At 30.9% G+C, this 20,581-nt stretch overlaps 1 protein-coding gene across 1 annotated transcript; it reads left to right on the top strand.

The window, feature by feature from the left end:
* Positions 1-1,685: 1,685 nt before the first annotated feature.
* On the top strand, positions 1,686-2,472 carry LOC116001050 (transcriptional regulator TAC1-like). The gene has a single exon (XM_031240955.1). It carries the CDS (start codon positions 1,918-1,920, stop codon positions 2,470-2,472), a length of 555 nt encoding a protein of 184 aa, XP_031096815.1. The 5' UTR covers positions 1,686-1,917.
* The last annotated feature ends 18,109 nt before the right edge of the window (positions 2,473-20,581 follow it).

The following is a 20,581-nucleotide window of genomic DNA, read 5'->3' as shown; positions in this document are numbered from 1 at the left end:
TGTATATTATATTATATCATAATTCAAAAATCAAAAACACTATTTTTCCTTTCCAAAAAATTTCAAACTTGTTGACCCAATGGAGTAAACCTCAGATCAACTTCTCCATCTTAATTATTTTATAAAGGTGTGCCCAATCATAATAAAGATCTAAAGCCGTCCTGTTGCACTAACGAACTTCATTGTAATTAGCTAGATATAGACATGGTCATTAACGCGTATGTAATTATGGGCGTAACCTGGAACCAGCTCAGCTAACAACATATATGGATTAAGGAAACAAGACATGTGTTTACCAACGTACAGCCAGTTGATGAGTTCAACAATTCTTGTTTAGTACGTAAACAATGTTGTACGTGCATCTATCTAATCCTACCTTCTTTCTGAAAATAATGCAGCGTTTTACATATGCTAAGACTTAAGAGAGCCATACAAGCTAGGTTGATCTTAAGATTAAGGGTGCATTGAAATCTAACTAGCTAGTTAGTATAATAAGGTCAAACGTATATGAAAAATGTTAGAACAAACTTCCTGGAAGCTGGTATAGGGATGATCACAGGACAATTCTAATTACCGTTCAGAATTATAACTCAAAAGGTTTCAATTTCAGTACGTTTTGGTCTATTAAAATGGAACCGAAACCATTGATTCCGATTCAAAATCGAACGGTTCTAATTCCGAACAAGAAAAAATAAAATAAATTTTTTTAAAATAAAAATAAAATTTATAATAAAAAAATTCGCAATTCAAAACTGTCGATTTCAAAATAGTGAATCGAGGATTTGGAACTAAAACCGAATCGCGATCATTTATTTTGGTAGCGTTTAGCATCAATGTATATCAATGTATGTGCTTCTTGTAATTTGTATGACTTATTCAACACCTGTTGTTTGGACTAGAAAAGAAAACCTTTTTTCAATGAGGAAGAAATTGTTAACACATAACACTATTTGATTAGTTACTTTACTTTATAAGGCATGCCATGAAGAAAATTTAATTAGGAGGAGAAAAACTAGGAGGGGTAATAAGCATTTTTCAATTTTTAAATATACATTTTAATCTCTAATTAAATTATAAATCTTATTTCAAAATAACTTTTAAATGATTTAATTGCAGTTAACAATTTATGTATCTATAAATAAATTAAAGACATATAACATGTTAATTACATACACATAAAATGGTAACTACCAACACATAAATGGTTAGATATATATACAAATGTGTGTGTAGTTAACATATTTTGTATATGCAATTAACAATTTATGTGCATGTAGTTAAATGTTATGTGTTTTTAATTTATTTACAGATACATAAATCATGTACACTGTACACAATATATCAACTTTGCAGACACATAATTTTTAGAATAGAATTCACAATGCAAGGTGGACCTTGATGAATGATATAATAACAATTGATTTGTGTGCGTCCATACATGCAAGTACTACAAAGAATGTGAAAATAATTGTTGCTAAATTTGTTGCGCACTTACCTACATTAATTAAACTGGAAAGTTCTTTAGAAAAATATGTATGACTCCCCAGTAGAAATGCTGCCCTGGTCTGAACTCTGAAACATCAGTGTAATTATATATATAATCATATTTTAACATGCCGGCCGAAGACTAGTAAAATATAAACACATAAAACAAAAGATCCAAATTAAAAATGTTGTAAACTATTCTGTCTATATATTCAAACGTAAACCCCTCGCCAAGTTGAAATATATATCTCCATATTAATCCCCAGATATTCACCAAACTGTGTGAGACCATCACTGCTAAAAACAAGGGCAAAATTCCCCATTGTCATTTTCTTTCATACTCAGCCCTAAAAATCCCTCTAACAAAAACAGAAAAAAATTTCTTCTTATTTCTCTTGGATCGGAGATCGAATTATTGAATTGAAGCTGAGCATGATGATGAGCAGCAGTTCTGACAGTTGCGGCGAGGAATCGGAGCACGGGCCGGAAAAATTTTCCGACGAAAACGCCGGCGTGGGGCGATCGTACGAGTGCACTTTCTGCAAGAGAGGGTTCACTAACGCGCAGGCACTGGGAGGCCATATGAATATTCACAGGAAGGATAAGTTGAAAGCCAAACAGCCCTGCAATAATCAACAAAAATCTGCAGAATTTTCCAAAAAACCCAAATCCAATCATGCTCAAATTGATCATGAAGTATACGCACAGATCTCTAGTCAACAGCAACAAGAACAAAGTTTCTGCTATTCATCTTCAAGGGCATATGTTAAGTATCACCAATTCTTCTTCCCATCGTCAAACCCTAGCTACCAATTCCAAGTGTTGGATCATCGTGGGCATTATCGGAATTTCGCCCTGCATGGAGATGCAGATCTTAGCCTCAGAATTGGCAGCCCAGATGATGAGGAACAAGAAAGAAAGGAAGGTATGGAGGTAAGTGAAGTGGATTTGGAGCTCCGTCTTGGCCCTAATTCAGCGTTTATGTGATAGTTTATCTTGATATATCGATCTGTTTTAAGTAACTATACTACCATCTTACCAATTTTCTTATTTACTCTATATTTCATAAACACCAACTTTCTCGAAAAATTGTATGTATATACATACACACTAGTTTTGTTTGTGTGTATACATACATATTTGTGGGTATAGTATTATAGTTGATTTAATTTCAATATATGAATGCAACTAAGTTTTATATCCTATGTAGATGCCTTAGCTTTCTACTGGTTTCATTGAAACGAAGCTGAACCTTGAGCTCTTTAATTAACTGGGAGACAAAACATGATGAGATTCTTAGTGTTTAGTGTTATTATTTGAATGATTAGATTAAGATTAGAGCTACAAATTAAAACATGAGACGACTCATAAAGGTCCGAGGTACATATATATACTGTCTTGTCCTATATCATTGTTAGTTTGCAAATAAAGCCTGCAGACTTTGAAGCATTCCAACTCCAAATTCAGACTATCCTGCTAGGATTACTATAAAATTAAATTCCCAAATTAAAACTTATCTTTGCTTTCTGAGTTCTACTACTTTGGTAGCATCAAGCATTTTTAATTTTATGAAATGATGTTTGCAAAAGATCTTGTAGTCTAAGTAATATAAACATGATATTCTATATTAGAGATTTCATGTTTAACTCGATCCACCCTCCAAAAAAAAAGAGAGAATATATTGTATGTAGAGATGTCCTCTAATTTGCTAGTTCCTTGCCAAGAAAAATGTTATTTTCATCCTTCTTAAAAAATACTCATCTCCGATCCCTCCGTCCCATTTTATGCGTCATATTCGGTTAACAAAGCTTGACTAAAGTTACGTTATTTACAATTTAATTTTTTATAATATTTTCCCTTAGTTTCAATTTATCCAGACATGAACTTAGATTATATATTAAAAGACTACATATTGAGACTTACTAATGTGGTATATTTGGTTAATTCAAGAGCCATTGTGGCTTGCTGATGATGCCTCAGCTAGGGGTTGAGATCAGAAGAAGATTCTATAACTAAGAAATCATGCATGATTCTTATCCGAACTAAATCATGGATATGAGTTGAATTTATTTCACTTGAAGTGTTTATTATCATTTATTAAGAGTTATATTTAATCTGTAGATTGTTGGTGCATTTGATATTATTAATTGTTATGCTAAAAGTAATTGAACGTGGTCAAGAGTTCAACAATATAATTCAGTCTTTAAGTTTAACTAGTAATTATTGTTCAATTGTCATGACTTATATATATTATATAAGTTCAAAAGTTTAGTGTTAGGTGTATCTTGTAACACAATTAAGCATCTAATTAGTTGTTTAATTTGCATTGTTTAGATACATATTATATTCTTGACCTATGTATTCTCATGTTAGTAGTTTATGAAGAATACATGATTAAATTAACTGTTTTTTTTTTCTTTTGGTTATTAATTACTTTTACAATCCCATACGAATAAGCTTTTAGAGTTTTAGTCTTGCATATATGTTGATTATGTTGACTCAACTTGTGATCCTTTGTGCACTATGTGATTGGGATTTAATTACAATAATAAGCAAATTAACTTTATAATATTAAGGAGTTATTATTATGCCTATGTATAGTTGTTTAATTTAATTAAACAAAAAACTTTGCAAGGCTTTGGTCTAGCTAGTTTGTAGGAATTGTAGAGAAAATTAAAGGTTTGAATAAATATAGATATTGAGGCCAGGTATAAAATACTCCGTACTATGAGAAAGAAAAAAAAGGAGCTGAGCAATTGAGCATGGTTGAGCTGATAATGAAATAAAGCATAAATCATAATATATTATTATTTGTAAAAGGAATACACTGTGACTGTTTTGATGACAAAATTATTGAAACGTAACTTATTATCGAAAGTGTGACTAATAAAATGAGAATAAGTTTTAGTATATGGTTGTAAGAACTTTGAACTTAGTATATGGAAATTTCTTTTTTATTTTGGGATAATGGTCAAATAGACCCTCAAACTATATCCAAATGTGCAATTAGGCCCTTGAACTTCCAAAAGCTCCAATTAGGCCCTCAAACTTGTTATTTTTGAGCAAATAGACCCTTTAACCTAATTGTGACCTATAATTGCAGGTTAACAAAAATTCCGGCAAACTCCGGCGATCCTCCGGCGAAGTTCCGGCCAACAAAACAAACCATCAACCACCGGTGACCGTAACGGTCGCCGGTGGTGTCCGGCAGTGGATATGCCATCACTGGGGATGGCGACTGGTTGGTTGCCATCTCCGGTAAACTGGAGAATGGCGACCAACTGGTCGCCGTCTCCAGTTTACCGCTGGGGATGGCGACCGGTTGGTCGCCATCTCTAGTAAACTGGAGACGGCGACCAATTGGTCGCCATCTCTAGTTTACGGAGATGGCGACCAACTGGTCGCCATCCCCAGTGACTCAGTGGAGATGGCGACCAGTTTGGTCGCCGGTGGTTGATGGTTTGTTTTGTTGGCCGGAACTTCGTCGGAGGATCGCCGGAGTTGGCCGGAATTTTTGTTAACCTACAATTATAGGTCACAATTAGGTTAAAGGGTCTATTTGCTCAAAAATAACAAGTTTGAGTGCCTAATTGGAGCTTTTGGAAGTTCAAGGGCCTAATTGCACATTTGGGTATAGTTTGAGGGTCTATTTGACCCTTATCCCTTTTATTTTTTATTTTTTGGATAGCCTCGTACATGCATATCTCCTTCCTTCTTGATTTGCAAGCTTCTTATTCTTCTTTTTAAAAAAAAAAAAAACTTTTTAAATGATTTCTTAGAGGGAATTTGTGTTAGGAATAATTGTAATTAATAGATTTTGATAATGTTAAGTTAATGTATTAGGAAATTAGATTATCCAAATAAAGGTGTAATTTTTTCTTTTAGAAAATTTATAAAAGAGTTAATTCCATTTTTGGTTCTAGATTTAATTTATAGGTGACAACATACTTTTAGTCTTTTTTTAAAATCAAAACATCCTAATTTGATCCTAATAATATTATTGTGGTATGACCATTTTTTATCATCCGTCAACAAAATCGATCGTTGAAATACCGTTAAATACAAAGATATTTCGATCTTTTTCACATAAAGTAGGTTGACCATCTATATTTTTATGTCTATTTTTTTTATTTTTAAAAAAATCATAATTGAAATCGGAATGCCATTGTATTTAATGACATTTAAACCGTTTTGTTGATATATAGAGGACAAAAGATCATCATGCCACAATAATACTAGGATCAAAAGTGGATGTTTTGAAACAAAATGACTAAAAGTGGAGTGTCACATATAAATCTATGACTAAAAATAGAACTTATTTTTATAATAAAAAGCTAATTTTTTTTTTTAAAGAAAGCAAAATGTGTTAAGTAGTATAGTAATGGAAGAGCTTGCATTAAACTTCCAAAATACTACTTTCAAAACAGACTTTGCCAAATTTTCAATAGACTTCATTGCTCAAAACAGTCATTCAAATAGGAGAAAACGTAACATTTAATAGTTATAAAAAAAAAAAACTAAAATAATTTTTTATGTGATAAATGTATGAAGGTTATACATGTTTTAATGATGAAGGGACAAAGGGTTTCTATTTCTGTAAAATACTATGATTATTAACGAAAAAAAAAATTGAGAGTTTACTTATGAAACATTATAAGCATATTTGCTTTAACAAATGAATCTTGAGGAAAATAGGAATATCCATAGAGAATGAAATAGAAAATTTTACTTTTAGTTATAAATTATTGTAGCATTGTCATATTACATCTTACTCTTTTAACTTTGCATTGTTACATTTTTGACATTCATTTGCTCCTCACAATTAGTACTCCATTTTAAATTTCTATCATTCACCAAGGAGGGTGAATATATAATTCCATCATTCAATTAAAAATACTTTATAATAAGAGATTGAAAGAAATTACATGTTGAGGTAATAAACTATAATAATGATGAAATTAAATATTAATCCTCTCTCTCTCTCTCTCTAAATGATGAAATGACAAAAGTTTAAATAGAAGGCTACTTGTAACAAGCAAATAAAAGTCAATGATGTAATGAAGCAAAATTAAAAGAGTATTATTGTTTTTTTTTAAAGAAAGAAAGAAAGACAGTATGATTAAATACGGCAATGCCTTCAAAAAAAAAATACGGCAATGTCACAATAGTCAATGACTAAATATGAAATTTTCTCAAGAATAAAAAAATAAAGAATTAAATATGAATTCTTTTACTATTATTTAGTTCACTAAAGAAATAGATTAGATGTTAGAAATTGTATTATGATATTTGATTGATTTAAGAAATAGACTAAACATTCAAACGATAAAAAAAAATCATTTATACTAAATAAGAATTATAATTATATATTGGTCCCCATTGCAAGTAAAATTTCAGAGATCGATGGAAGGGGTTGAATAGACTTTTAAACAATTTTAAAATTTAGCAAAAATTACACTATAGTACACAACAAAATTCTTTAGCTTGCTAAGGATTTTACTCAAAAATGATTTCTAGCTTGTAGTTTGAAATGAGTATGTGATTATGGACGATTACCATATTGGTATGGTAAAACAAGTAGAGAGAGAGAGATTATAGTGGTTCAAGAAATCCCTACTCCACTTTTCTGTTATTGTCGAGGAGGAAATTCACTATCTATTTGGTACAAATACAAGTGAGAGTCTTTCACAAAGATCAAACACCAAGTCCTCTTGTTACTTGCTCAACTCCATTAGCTATATCACCAAGCAACTATCTTCACTGTCTATCACTATACTGCAAGGATCAAAGGTCAATATAATAATCGCGATATTCAAAAGTTGTTACGTTCTTCAAGCTTCAAGGTTGCTATTTATACTTTTGTAACCGATTGTCATTTAGGAAAATTTAAACGTTTTCAATTTTTCCATTGGCACCTTGTAAGTAGGTAGTTGTGTCCAAAAGCTTTCATTCTTTAAAATTCATTTATATTCTTTTAGCGTGCAAGTCTCTTATTGACTCATTTGCCTTGTGTCAAGATTTCATTGGACCACAACTCTTTTATGCACAGATGTTAGGTTGTTATAAGGCAAATAATCTCATACTTTATCTCTTCTAAGAGTTATCAAAAATATTCCTCCAAACTATCTCTGCTGAGATGATTCTTTTGGTATACCATATTTGATCCCCATATATGGCTCTTCTGATAGACCATTACTTGTAGAAGAGATCTTATGAAATCCCTTCTCTTTCGTACTCCTTCACTCTTTCGCTTCTATAGTTCTATCGTGCTTTTGATCTGCGCTAGATGTTTAAGCTCTATTGATAGTTCTTTAGTTATTTCAGCTCTACTAGTGGTTCTTTTGGGGAGTTGTATGTTGATTCTTCTTTCGAATCCATCTTCTTCCATTATTAAAAAAAAAAAGAGGAAAGATAACATCAACCATAGACAAAGTCAAGGAAAACTAAAAGCAAAGAAAAAGGCCCACTTTCGGTTTGGCACTTATGGGTTATCCATACAAAAGCTTTATTGGACAAATAAGCCCAATCAAACAGCCTCTTGTGCCATAGCCATAATCAGAATATAATCTTAATTAGAACTTAGAAGAGAACTAATATTCTTATTTAATTTAATTAATGTATTATTTTCCAATTTTGCTCCTTATTTTCAACAATAACAACAAACTGTTCATGACCTTTACAAACATCATTATGGAGAATGGATCATAATTTGAATATACACTCTCACATTATATTATTTAAGAATTTAATGTTAATTTACGTTCAAAAAAAAATAATTTATAAACATATCACGAAAACACATAAAGAGGCGTTTGATTCGTCACTTTTGAAGGAAAAATCATAATCAATTGTAATTGAAGTGTTTCTCTATTCATTTTTAATATCTTATATCATAACCAAAACTAATTTAAGAGGTCGAATGCTCTCACCCTACTAATAAGAATTTTAAACAAAATTTTCGTTTTCATATTCAATTTATTTTCAGTACTAATTCTGATTCTAATGTAGTACCAAGTACACAAAAAATTATTATTATTATTATTATTATTATTAAGTTTCACAGCTTAGGCTAGACTAATCATGAGCCCACAGTCTCGAGTCACCCCGTTAATCTCCAGATTTTCACTCTGTTTGTACACTGGTCATAAGGAATCATCTCCTCTAATTGGTCAAGGAGATAAAGTATTGATTCAAACCAAACACATCCTTGAAATAATTATTGCCTTCATGGCTGCGTAGATGCAACACTAACATACAAGTTTTATGGGTAGTTGAATGAAATATTTAGTGCCACTTATTGTCGGTTCAATGGACTATGCCATTAGTCCAAATTAAAAGTAGTTCTTGCAATATGCCTAACACAAACTATATTCTATAGACACCATACCTTGAATTGGTGTTAACCAAATTATGGATCTCTTATTTCCCCAAATGGAACCATGAGGGCCACAACTTATGTTGGGAAATGTGTATTCTTGGGAAACATGCATTGCCCTACAAAGTCAAATTTTAGTAGGGAATCCATACCCCTCAAATCATAAAGAACTAGGAAATTAAGCTTAATCCTAACCATAAAACCCACTTCATCAATTTCATCTCGAAAAGAAAATTGAAAGAACATCTCACCAACCTTAATTAATTACATACATATACATATACCTAGGAATCCAATGATGCTAATTAAGTCATAACTCATAACAACTTGGACATGAATGACTTAATCTTTATGCCTAATTTGTGTGGCACATTGTGACAAAGTTTGTCTAAATTTTTCCATTTCACGAAGGACCCATACTTCCAACTTTCATGTTAAATCTAAATTTAGTATTGCAGTGCAAGGTACGTGGAGCATGGATGCTGAGAAATGCAAAGGAAATATATGTCAAAACAATAATATAATGTTTTATTCTCTCTCCTCTATAGAGAATTATATTGGTAGAACGAAGCTAAATACTACATCTCTATCTTGCTCTTTCATATGATTCCTCCCCTAAAATATTCTAAATTAATATGAGTTTCAATATCTTATTTAATTCGGGTGCATGAATTAGTAATGATAGTGGTGAAATCATTTTCAAGGTAGTGATCTATATTACCAAACATCATTAGCAAATGAATTAGTTACTGTGTTCGACAATGGAAATTCTGGACTATATAAAAAAAAAATCATCAACAATAATTATTTTTTCTTTTTCAATATAAAACCTTGTTGGAACTTGTATATAATTCTAAATTTTCAACCACTTTCAGGTGGTCGATAATAGCAAGTTTTCGAGTATACCATATACTACCTATCTAGAAGCAGACTTCAACTTGATTTTCTGAAAAACCTACCCTGTTGCTGGACAAACAGGGTGCATGTAGATAAATTAACAAAGACAGACTACTTGTGTTAACTTTTCAAAGCTGTTGAAAACAATGTTGCTTTTGTCGAATAATTCAGTTCTGACGGCTGGAGTGTGAGCTAGGTATAATATACAGACATACATACAGTAAGCTGTCACCATAATCTCTTGGTATATTATATTCTACAAGTAGTTGCAGCTTCCCTAGTGATTATCATGCACAGTATTTGTATGAAACAAACCTAAGCGCAGCCTAGGAAAACGTAATCCAATAAGTTAGTCGGACTATTTTTAACTTTCAGTCAAACTCGAAGTGGTATGATCTTTTGATTTGAGTTGGTTAGCTATGAATAATTTAAATTAATTTATTTCGTTGTGATTTTTTGCCAGTTATGGTCATAAAGTGAAGTTTACTCTAGTGGCTACAGATTTTTTCAGTGGGAGTGGCCTAACGACCTTTTAGTTTGAGCCGATCAGCTATGATTCTATGAACAATCTAGATTGACGAGATTTATCCAGCAGCCTAGTTAGCCAGTATGAATTTCTCTCATCATCCAAACAATCCAAAAGAAAAAGAGAGAGAGAAAAAAAAAAAAACTGATCGCAGCCGGCAGGCAGGCTAGTTGGGTGTGCATGCACAATGCAGTGCATGTTGAATTCATTACCCAACAAAAACCAACAAACGAACACATAAAGAGACAATGCTAGCTTTAAGGTAAAAAGTGGGCATTTTGTTGTAGTTAATGAATTGAAGCATGCTTATCTTCTCTTCATAAAAGGACAAAGGAAATCGCAGTAGATGATGGAAAACGAGGTTGGTCCAATCCATTTTTTTAATTCTCTCTCTTATTTTATATATATATATCTATGTATTAGGATTCAGGTTCATGAACCTGGCGACACACATCCCTATCTGAATGGGGTTAACTTTAATTGACCGTGAAATTTCCGACATTAATTATTATTAACAAAAACTATTCATCTTTTTACATTTTAAAATATTGTTGTCTTGTATTACCTTTTGAAATATGCTTTCTTTCCCTTTAAAATATTTTCATCCTAATCTTCTGATATTACTTATAATCGTCGGGTATTATAATTTTATAAATCAATTGATGTTAATGACTTTGTGGTCTAGTGACACCCAGTTGCATCTCATGTGAAAGGGAGTGAGTTCGAGCTTCAGTGCACTACTGCCTTTTTGTGCTTTAGTAGGTTGAGAAAGTAGTTAGGAGACACTACTGTCTCTTTGTGCTTCAGTAGGTTGAGAAAAAAAAATATTAATTGATACTATTAACTTGTTATTAAAGATTTATTATGAAGAGTAGTAAGGAAAAAATTTAAAAGGGTAAATATCATTAATTTTATCTTCTTTAAAAAAAAAAGCTGATTTATTTTTTTCGAGATAAAAAGTTTGTATTTTTTTAGTCTATATATATATATATATATATATATATATATATATATATATATATATATCAACTCAAATGCAGTTGCGCCTTAACGTGTGGTCAGTGCGGACACACTAATAGTATATAAAAAAATGCACCAATAGTGTTAGAAAACGCACAACAATGAAATGTACAAATGCGCCACAAAACGCACCACACCCAAAAAAGGCACCATACCTCCTCACACCTAATGGTGCGTCTTCGAACACTATGTGGTACTTTTATGCATACCTAATGATGCGTTTTGTGGTGATGCATATCTAATGATACTTTTTAAAAAACAATATCGAATGGTGTTTTTTTTTTTTTTGTGCATTTTTTTGTTGTGCATTTCCTAACACTATTGGTTCGTGTTTGCATAGCTATAGGTGAGTGTGTCTGCACGTTAAGACCCGACCACACTGGACCTTTATATATATATATACTAGTTTTATACGCGCATTGCGCGAATGAGTTAATGCCCAATGTTTATATTTAAATAAATATTTGAAAGTATATCAATGCAAGCTAAGATTATATAGGAGAAGTTTATACATGGGTAATTGAATGTCGAATTTTTTTATTTAAATATCTAACTCAAAATATATGAATCCAAGATAATATAGAAAATTCATTATAATTATTACTAAAATAAATGTTTGCAACCTTGTAAAATCGATAGTCTAAATATTTGGTCTAAAAATGATAGTCTAAATAAATACTACTTTTAATTTGAATTTTTCTAAGTGTTCTTAATTCTCTTTTGAGTAACATTGCATTGTCTTCATCTTTACTATTTATTCTCTTCCTTTTTGTTGGTAGTATGTTATTTGCAATTTGGTTATTGTTGGTAGCATAGATGACAACGTCATGCAATGAGATTATGATATAGGAGGTATGGACTTTCCTTTAGGTGTTCTGCTTGGGGTTCATTTGGTTCCACGATTATTGTTCAATGAGTTATTGTGGATAAAGAAACTATTAGTTTAAGAAAAAAGATTAAATAAATTAATAAAAATTTGAAAATTTAAAATATTATGTATTCCAAAGATATTAAAAGGTAGTTTCTCGCTTCGATTTGCTGGGTAATGGGTTATTTGAGTACTTTCATTGTCAACAAATCCCCCAAGTAGTTAATATGATTGGTTTCAAACTATTTTTTTTATAATTTTTTTCATGGTATTAAAGAAATACATATGTATCATTTTTTGGTGTAACTACTAATTTATTTAATTCAATAAGAGTAAAATAGAGTGATTCCGCTTCAATTTGTTGGGTTATTATTTGAGTACTCTCTTTGTCAACCAATCCCTAAGTAGTTAATATAATTAGCTTCAAATTATTTTAAATTTTTTTTCATAGTATTAATAAAATATTTGGTAAATAAATATATAACATTATTTTGTACTTAATTATGTCAAATTTGATTGAGATGAGGTTCGGACCTAAGACCTTTCTTATAGAAATTAATGGGTAAGTTAAAAGTTAACGGAATATTAACGTATAAGAGAATATTTAACGGAAAACTTAACGGATAATCATAAAAGTAAGGTTAAATTAGGTAATCTCTATTAATAATATTAATCTGAATTATCTTAACCATCTATTTGATTAAATAATTCATCTGAACCATCCATTTGATTAAATAATTTGATCGCCATTTTTCCTACCCATTTTAGGCCTAACTCTCTTTGGCTCTTATTAGTATATATATATATATAATACAACTGTTTTTTAAACGGTGAAACTAATTAATTAATTATTATTTGATGATACATTTGATAGCGAGGTTTGATCGATGACACCGATGTTATAGTTTTGAAAAATACTTTGGAATACATGTAGACAATGCAAAAATATTTCTGCCTAACTTGTTAGAGGTTGTTTTTGGTTTTTCTTAATTCTTTCATGATTTTTTCTTAATTTTAATATGGTGGAGAGAGGCGAAACAAGGACACAGAGCAAATTCTTATGCTAAAAATGTATTTTTGGATGCCGCTTTTGCGTCTAATAGGAGCATTAAGAGCAACCGGTCTTTTTTGCAAGTCACCAAAGGGAGTCCAGAGAAAGAAAAATGGGAAAAAAAGAGAAGAAAAAAAAAAAAAGATTTGCCAAACACTTTGTGGTCTAGTGGCACTTGGTGTCCCGGTTTACACTCCCACATGGATGATGAGAGTGGAGTGGGTTCGAGCCTCAGTGGAGGCAAATTGATTGTGATTGTTATTGTTTGGTGAATTTAGGCATAAGGTAGTGATTGTTATTGTTTGGTTGATAGGTTTTTAGAATATTACTATGGGTTTGGAATATCTCATTAATTGGAAAATTCATACCCTAATGAAATAAAGGTTTCTTTCTCCTTTCTTCTCCAACTACTAATAATCATTCTCATTCCACTTTACTACCAAACATGCAAAATACTTTCACCAAAACCCACTATTCTTACCAAGTATTTGATACTCATACCGATTTCGATTCCCATGTACGAACCAAACACACCCTCGTTGATATTTGATACCCATACCATACCGATTTCGATTCCCATGTACGAACCAAACACACCCTCATTGATATGATGTGCCAAGATGGGAGCGTACAATGTTGTAAATAAAAATCCTTCCCTAATTTTTTTTTTTTGGGTTGAAAAAACTCTTTCAAAATGCACAAATAGGGTTGCTCTAAGGTGTTCATCATGAGTTCGTTTTCTTTTAGTTTTTTTGATAAATTTTGTTTATAAAATTTCTTAAGATCCATTGATTTTTTTAAAATGAACGGTTAAGATTGATTCTTAGTTTTCTAAACAAATTCTCATGTTGGTGAGCATATATATATATACCATTGCTCAGGTGAGTTCATCCATTATCATGAGTCCGTGTGGATAGATCTGGACCATTGAATACTTGAGACTAATGGCTTAAAGTTCGCCAACTGATATAAGATTGCCCTAAGTTTCAGAGTAACAATTCCCATTAATGATCGCATGACTATCAACAAAAGTCAAGGCCAAACACTAACTCATGTTGGGCAAATTGATATTTAATCACGGTCAATTGTACGTAACTTTTTCCCGAGTCACCCATCCTGATGGCCTGAAAGTGTTAGCGCTAGACGAGGATGGACAAGATTCTGTTAGTACTACCGATGTCGTCTATAAAGAAGTTTTCGATAATGTATAATTTGAACCGGTGATTTTTTTTTTCAAAGAGCAAATTTGTCCAAGTTATATAAATCTTAAACAATGATATATAAAATCCTCAAAGTTTCAGCACCAAATGCTTACATCTATACATTAGTTATTAATTCAACAATTATTTGGTCAAATTCATGCAAGGATAACATCACAAAACATAATCGATCCAAACCATCTTTTCAATTGCACTATATAATATTTGATGTTATAATTTCTATAATTATATATCGATTCAAATATTCTTAAAATATTATAACAAATTCATTCCGCACATCGGACGGGTGCGAACACTAATTTAAATTTAAAGAAAAAAAAAACACACAAAGATAGCTACACAAGAAGTGGTCGTAAAAATTGTATGATTTCTGTTGGAATATGTTCCTAAAAGTTTCCGCATTTGTTGGAAATCCAGCTAGGGAACTTATTAATTTAATTGAAAAATGTCCTACATTGAAGCCCTAGCCATGGCCGACTCCTCTCATTCCTCTTCGCCCTACCTTTCTCCACTGAATTCTTTTCCACCCGAGATTTCTCCAATCGACTATCCTCCACCTGACTCCTCCGTTCTGGAATTTACAGAGAACTATTTGGCGAGTTTACCCAAGGATTTGAAGTGACCATCGGAACCAAAACTTTGTCCCCTGCCTTGTTGCCAATATAAAACATCAATTGACATCATTAGAGAGGAAAAATCTGAAGAGTACAAAACTATTGTTGATATATGTAAATTGGCTCTTGAACAGTATGAGCCAAAAGAATTGTATGATTTTGAGAGCGTGCCTGAGGGTGAGGAGGTGTTTGTTACGGCTGTGGGATGTATGCAGTATACTCTCAAGTTTCGAGCTACGAAGGTGGATGGTCCTGTAGAAGTGTTTGAAGTTACTGGCCAGCTTATGGGAGGGGATCTGATCATCATACAAAAATGTACCCTGCTGAAATAGGGTGTTTTTCCTTGTTGGGTTTTCCTTCTGGACTTGACTTGCAAATTTCTACTTAATTTGCACCTACTGCCTCGGGGATGTTTTTCAAATAATATGTATTGCACTAATTTCTGTAGTTTGAATAATGTAGTTTGGACTCTTATTGCTATTATATCAATTATGGCTTGTGTAGTTTGGACTCTTATTGCTATTATATCAATTATGGCTTGTCTTGTTTGGACTCTTATTGCTATTATATCAATTATGGCTTGTCTTTAAAAAAAAATGTCCTACATTTAAATGGCATGTATAATTAAATTTAGAATAATATTTTAAATTTATTGGGCGACCCCGTCCATATTTTGTCGGGGAGTGAATCCAAGTTTCAAATTGATCTTCTTTTTTTTTTCTTTTTTTTTTTCTAATTAGAATTATTTATTTTTATAGACTCTAACCTACTAGTGACATTTGTTTGGGATATCACTCAAACTTAAAACATTTTCTATCGAAGAAAATAGTGATGTTATCATATCACAAGATATTTAACAAAATAAATTTGAATATTAAGAGCAAACAATGCACCATTGATACGAGGTATTAGGATAAGTTTTAAAAAAAAAATTGTGAACCTCAATTATGGACTCGGGGATGTTTTTCAAATAATATGTATTGCACTAATTTCTGTAGTTTGAATAATGTAGTTTGGACTCTTATTGCTATTATATCAATTATGGCTTGTCTTAAAAAAAAAATGTCCTACATTTTTTTAAAACCATGTCCTACATTTAAATGGCATGTATAATTAAATTTAGAATAATATTTTAAATTTATTGGGCGACCCCGTCCATATTTTGTCGGGGAGTGAATCCAAGTTTCAAATTGATCTTCTTTTTTTTTTCTTTTTTTTTTTCTAATTAGAATTATTTATTTTTATAGACTCTAACCTACTAGTGACATTTGTTTGGGATATCACTCAAACTTAAAACATTTTCTATCGAAGAAAATAGTGATGTTATCATATCACAAGATATTTAACAAAATAAATTTGAATATGTTATCATATCACAAGATATTTAACAAAATAAATTTGAATATTAAGAGCAAACAATGCACCATTGATACGAGGTATTAGGATAAGTTTTAAAAAAAAAATTGTGAACCTCAATTATGGACTCGGGGATGTTTTTCAAATAATATGTATTGCACTAATTTCTGTAGTTTGAATAATGTAGTTTGGACTCTTATTGCTATTATATCAATTATGGCTTGTGTAGTTTGGACTCTTATTGCTATTATATCAATTATGGCTTGTCTTGTTTGGACTCTTATTGCTATTATATCAATTATGGCTTGTCTTAAAAAAAAAATGTCCTACATTTTTTTAAAACCATGTCCTACATTTAAATGGCATGTATAATTAAATTTAGAATAATATTTTAAATTTATTGGGCGACCCCGTCCATATTTTGTCGGGGAGTGAATCCAAGTTTCAAATTGATCTTCTTTTTTTTTTCTTTTTTTTTTTCTAATTAGAATTATTTATTTTTATAGACTCTAACCTACTAGTGACATTTGTTTGGGATATCACTCAAACTTAAAACATTTTCTATCGAAGAAAATAGTGATGTTATCATATCACAAGATATTTAACAAAATAAATTTGAATTATTAAGAGCAAACAATGCACCATTGATACGAGGTATTAGGATAAGTTTAAAAAAAAATTGTGAACCTCATTTATTCTTTCTATATTTTTTTAGCAACCTGGCCTCAATTGTTGATCCATGATCAAATCAATTCAAGACAGTTCTCACATTAATCCTCATAAAGTGGCTAATAAAGTGATAATTATAAAGATTAATATAGCATCATACGAATTTACTTGTTCATGATTTTTGGAGGGGTTTTATACTTTGTTGGAAGTGCAAGAATGTGAGTTGGAGGGGAGAGAATTGAGGAAATATTTTTTTTTTAATAAACTTTGGTGATCTTAATTGGACTAATCCTAAGCTCACATGACATCCTAAGCTCACATGACCCTCCCTTAGGCCCTCCCTTAGAGCCACTGCGGAAGCAAATCGCAAGTCACGCAATCAGTCCAACAGTCAAGTTCTAGTCTACATGTGCACATAATAAGGAATCCAATCCAGATCTTTCATTATCCTTGGGCCTTTTTCCCATACATATTTCCAGTCTCACGCTGCCGCCTCTAGTCATAATCTTTAAGTTAGGCAACGAATCAACTATGTTAAGCTAAGGGGTGCAAGAAATAGAAAATTTTGATTTAGAATGTTTTGTGAGATCCATGCGAAAAAAAAAAAAACTTTAAAAAATGCAGCTGCCTAGTTGACACATGCACGTGCCAACTAGGAGTGTATATTCATATTTTCTTTTTCCTGATATTATTATTATTTTTTCTCTCCCTCCTCTCTCTTAACTGACTTTAGAAAAATCTATAAAATCTTCAACGAATGGAGATGCTCTTGTTAATGGAATAAGTGATTAAATTAGGCAGATAATGTGAACCCCTAAGAAATTATTGCAAACAGTTGTCCAACAAACGATCAAAACTACCTTTTGACTCAAATCTATCACCAGTCTTAGCGATATTATTTTCTAGAATTACTAGAAGGATCAATCTCAAGCTAGCCGCCCACTAGAATCATGCATCAAATTATTATGCTCAATGATATATATAGCATCCAAACTTTTGTAGGAAAAATCTATTTTATTAATTTATGATAAAAAATATTAGTTCTTAGAAAAAAAATTTACAATATTCATCATAAAAATATTAACTTAAAAAAATAAAAAAAAAATACATGCCAGAAGTATATTTGTACAATTTATGTAACTGACTCAATAGTTTTTACTATCAGTATTATAATATTTTTCTTAATTCGTAGATAAATTATACATAAATATTTTTGAAATAATTATACATAAATATTAAAAATTGTAATACCTATCTCAATTCTCAAGTAGTTATATTTATTTAATACAAATTTTGTTTAAAATTGGGCCCAGCATTTTCCAATTATGGCATGCTTGGTATGCACTGCACCTTAATCGGAAAGCAATAACCACATAAGATAATGTTGGAAAATTGGTCTCCACTAAAGCAACATGATTATCATATTTTTTTTTGCAGCTCTCCACTACAATATGCCATTAATCATCCACCAAATTAAAGTGTATCTCAGTACATCCCTAAATTTGTGATTATACCTCATAGAAAAGTCTTCATCCTCATATAATTTTTTTCTAAAAAATAAATACTGTATTTTATAAAAAAAAATAAAATGTATGTTACTGTAAAAATCACTGGTTTATGGAAAATTCACTGTTTGAATGTGCACTATAGGTAAAACCTGACATATTACCCTAGTCGGCAAATGACTATAAGGAAGTAAATTAACATAAATTATCAATAATTAACCGGCTTAAATTAAGAAAGTCAATAGATTAACCATAATAAAAATCTATAGTTTATATGGGGTGGAACTTCAATCATTAAGGTAAATATAATTATTTACATATTTTTATGTACAACTAGTATTTTCACCCGTGCATTACTCGAAATGGATTTGTTATAATATTTTGGATAGGTTTGTCACAAAAATTGTGGACATAGAATTCAAAAATTGTGAGCAGAGTTCTAAAATTGTGAACATGGACCTGGGTCCACTTTGCAAGGAATTAACATGTCTTAATGTGACAAAAAGGAATTAACAAAACTTAGAGTAATCCCAACCAAAAATAGTATCTATTATCTAATACCTACCTACTAAAATAAGTATTTAGATAATTATTTTTAAAAAAGTACAAATTAAACACTAATTTTAAAGTCTGCGATTACATAGCTTCCTAGTTATGAAACAGTCTGCGATTCAAGTTTTATATAGCATAGTTAGAAAAATTGTTTCTATGTCTGACTGTAAGGAATGGTTTACCATTTCATTGATCGTTGATGTAAACGTTTTATGTTATAAATTAATGGAATAGCTACGTTTACCTTAAAAAAAAACATTAATTTTAATGTCAACTATAATATAACTTCTGATCTCCTATATAATATTGCATTGATATACTTTGAATTACTTATTTAAATATAAATATTAAGTATTAAATCAATCACGCAATAATACACATGTAAAAGTAATACTAAAAATAAACATTTATATTAGTGATTCACCATTGTAAACCTTATTCACGGTATATGTCCTTATTAGTCATACTGTCACAATCTCTAAGTTAAACCAAATTGCTTTCCAATATAATGAATTAATGACTGCTCAGCTCTTAACGTGGCCTACCATTCTTATCTAATATCTACTTGATAAAGATATATATTAGTATTATACTAATTTATTTGTACACGTTTTAAAAATATTATACGACACGGTATGTATTTAATTTACAACCTAACCATTATGCATGCTTAAATTTATATTCAATCACTACCTAGTACCTACCAACCGTTATTAATGAAACTTTAAATGAAAAGGTTAGGTATTATCATCATACCAAATTATCTTCTATTCGCAATTTAAACATTTAAGTAGGGATGAAAAGTTAGACTATGAGTACCAAATTTGCTATTTTTTTGGGGTGATATAGAAAATTCACAGTCATTATTTGAGAGTGTGCACGCGATAAACGCCACTTCTATAAAGGATCACATAGGAGCGGTGAGCACCGAGATGCTGTTGACAAGAATCAAACTTGTAACCTTTTAGTATAAGAATTATGCCTCACTCACTTAGCTATCCATCCTTAAGTGTTGATTGTGCTCAAAATTTTCACCCCTAAGCTATCATTGGCGTTGTATTTTTCGTCCTTTTATCAATTTTTTGTGCTCATTTCGTCCCTAAGCTATATTAAAGTTGCAAATTCTGTCTCTAATGTTTTGTTAGTAAATGAACGAAAAGTGCAACGCCAATAATAACATAGGGACAAAAAGTGAACATGACTAACAATTAGGGACGTATTCTACAATTATAATATAACTTAAGGATGAAGTGTATTTTTTATTTTATTTTTTATTATGAATACATGTTATCTTTTTAGTTATCGTCGTCAATTGTCAATTAAGTTGCTCTCATAACAAAGTCTATTAACTATGGGACAACCCCAACTAGCTCTGTCAAAATATTGATTTGGTAATCACAATGTTACATGTTCGATTATATTCTTCTTTTTTTTGTTTGAGCC

This window comes from Ipomoea triloba, chromosome 13, assembly GCF_003576645.1.
Source record: "Ipomoea triloba cultivar NCNSP0323 chromosome 13, ASM357664v1".
In the NCBI taxonomy this organism is placed as follows: Eukaryota; Viridiplantae; Streptophyta; class Magnoliopsida; order Solanales; family Convolvulaceae; genus Ipomoea; species Ipomoea triloba.
The sequence above is the reverse complement of the archived record's forward strand: the minus strand, read 5'-3'. Positions and strand labels throughout refer to the sequence as shown.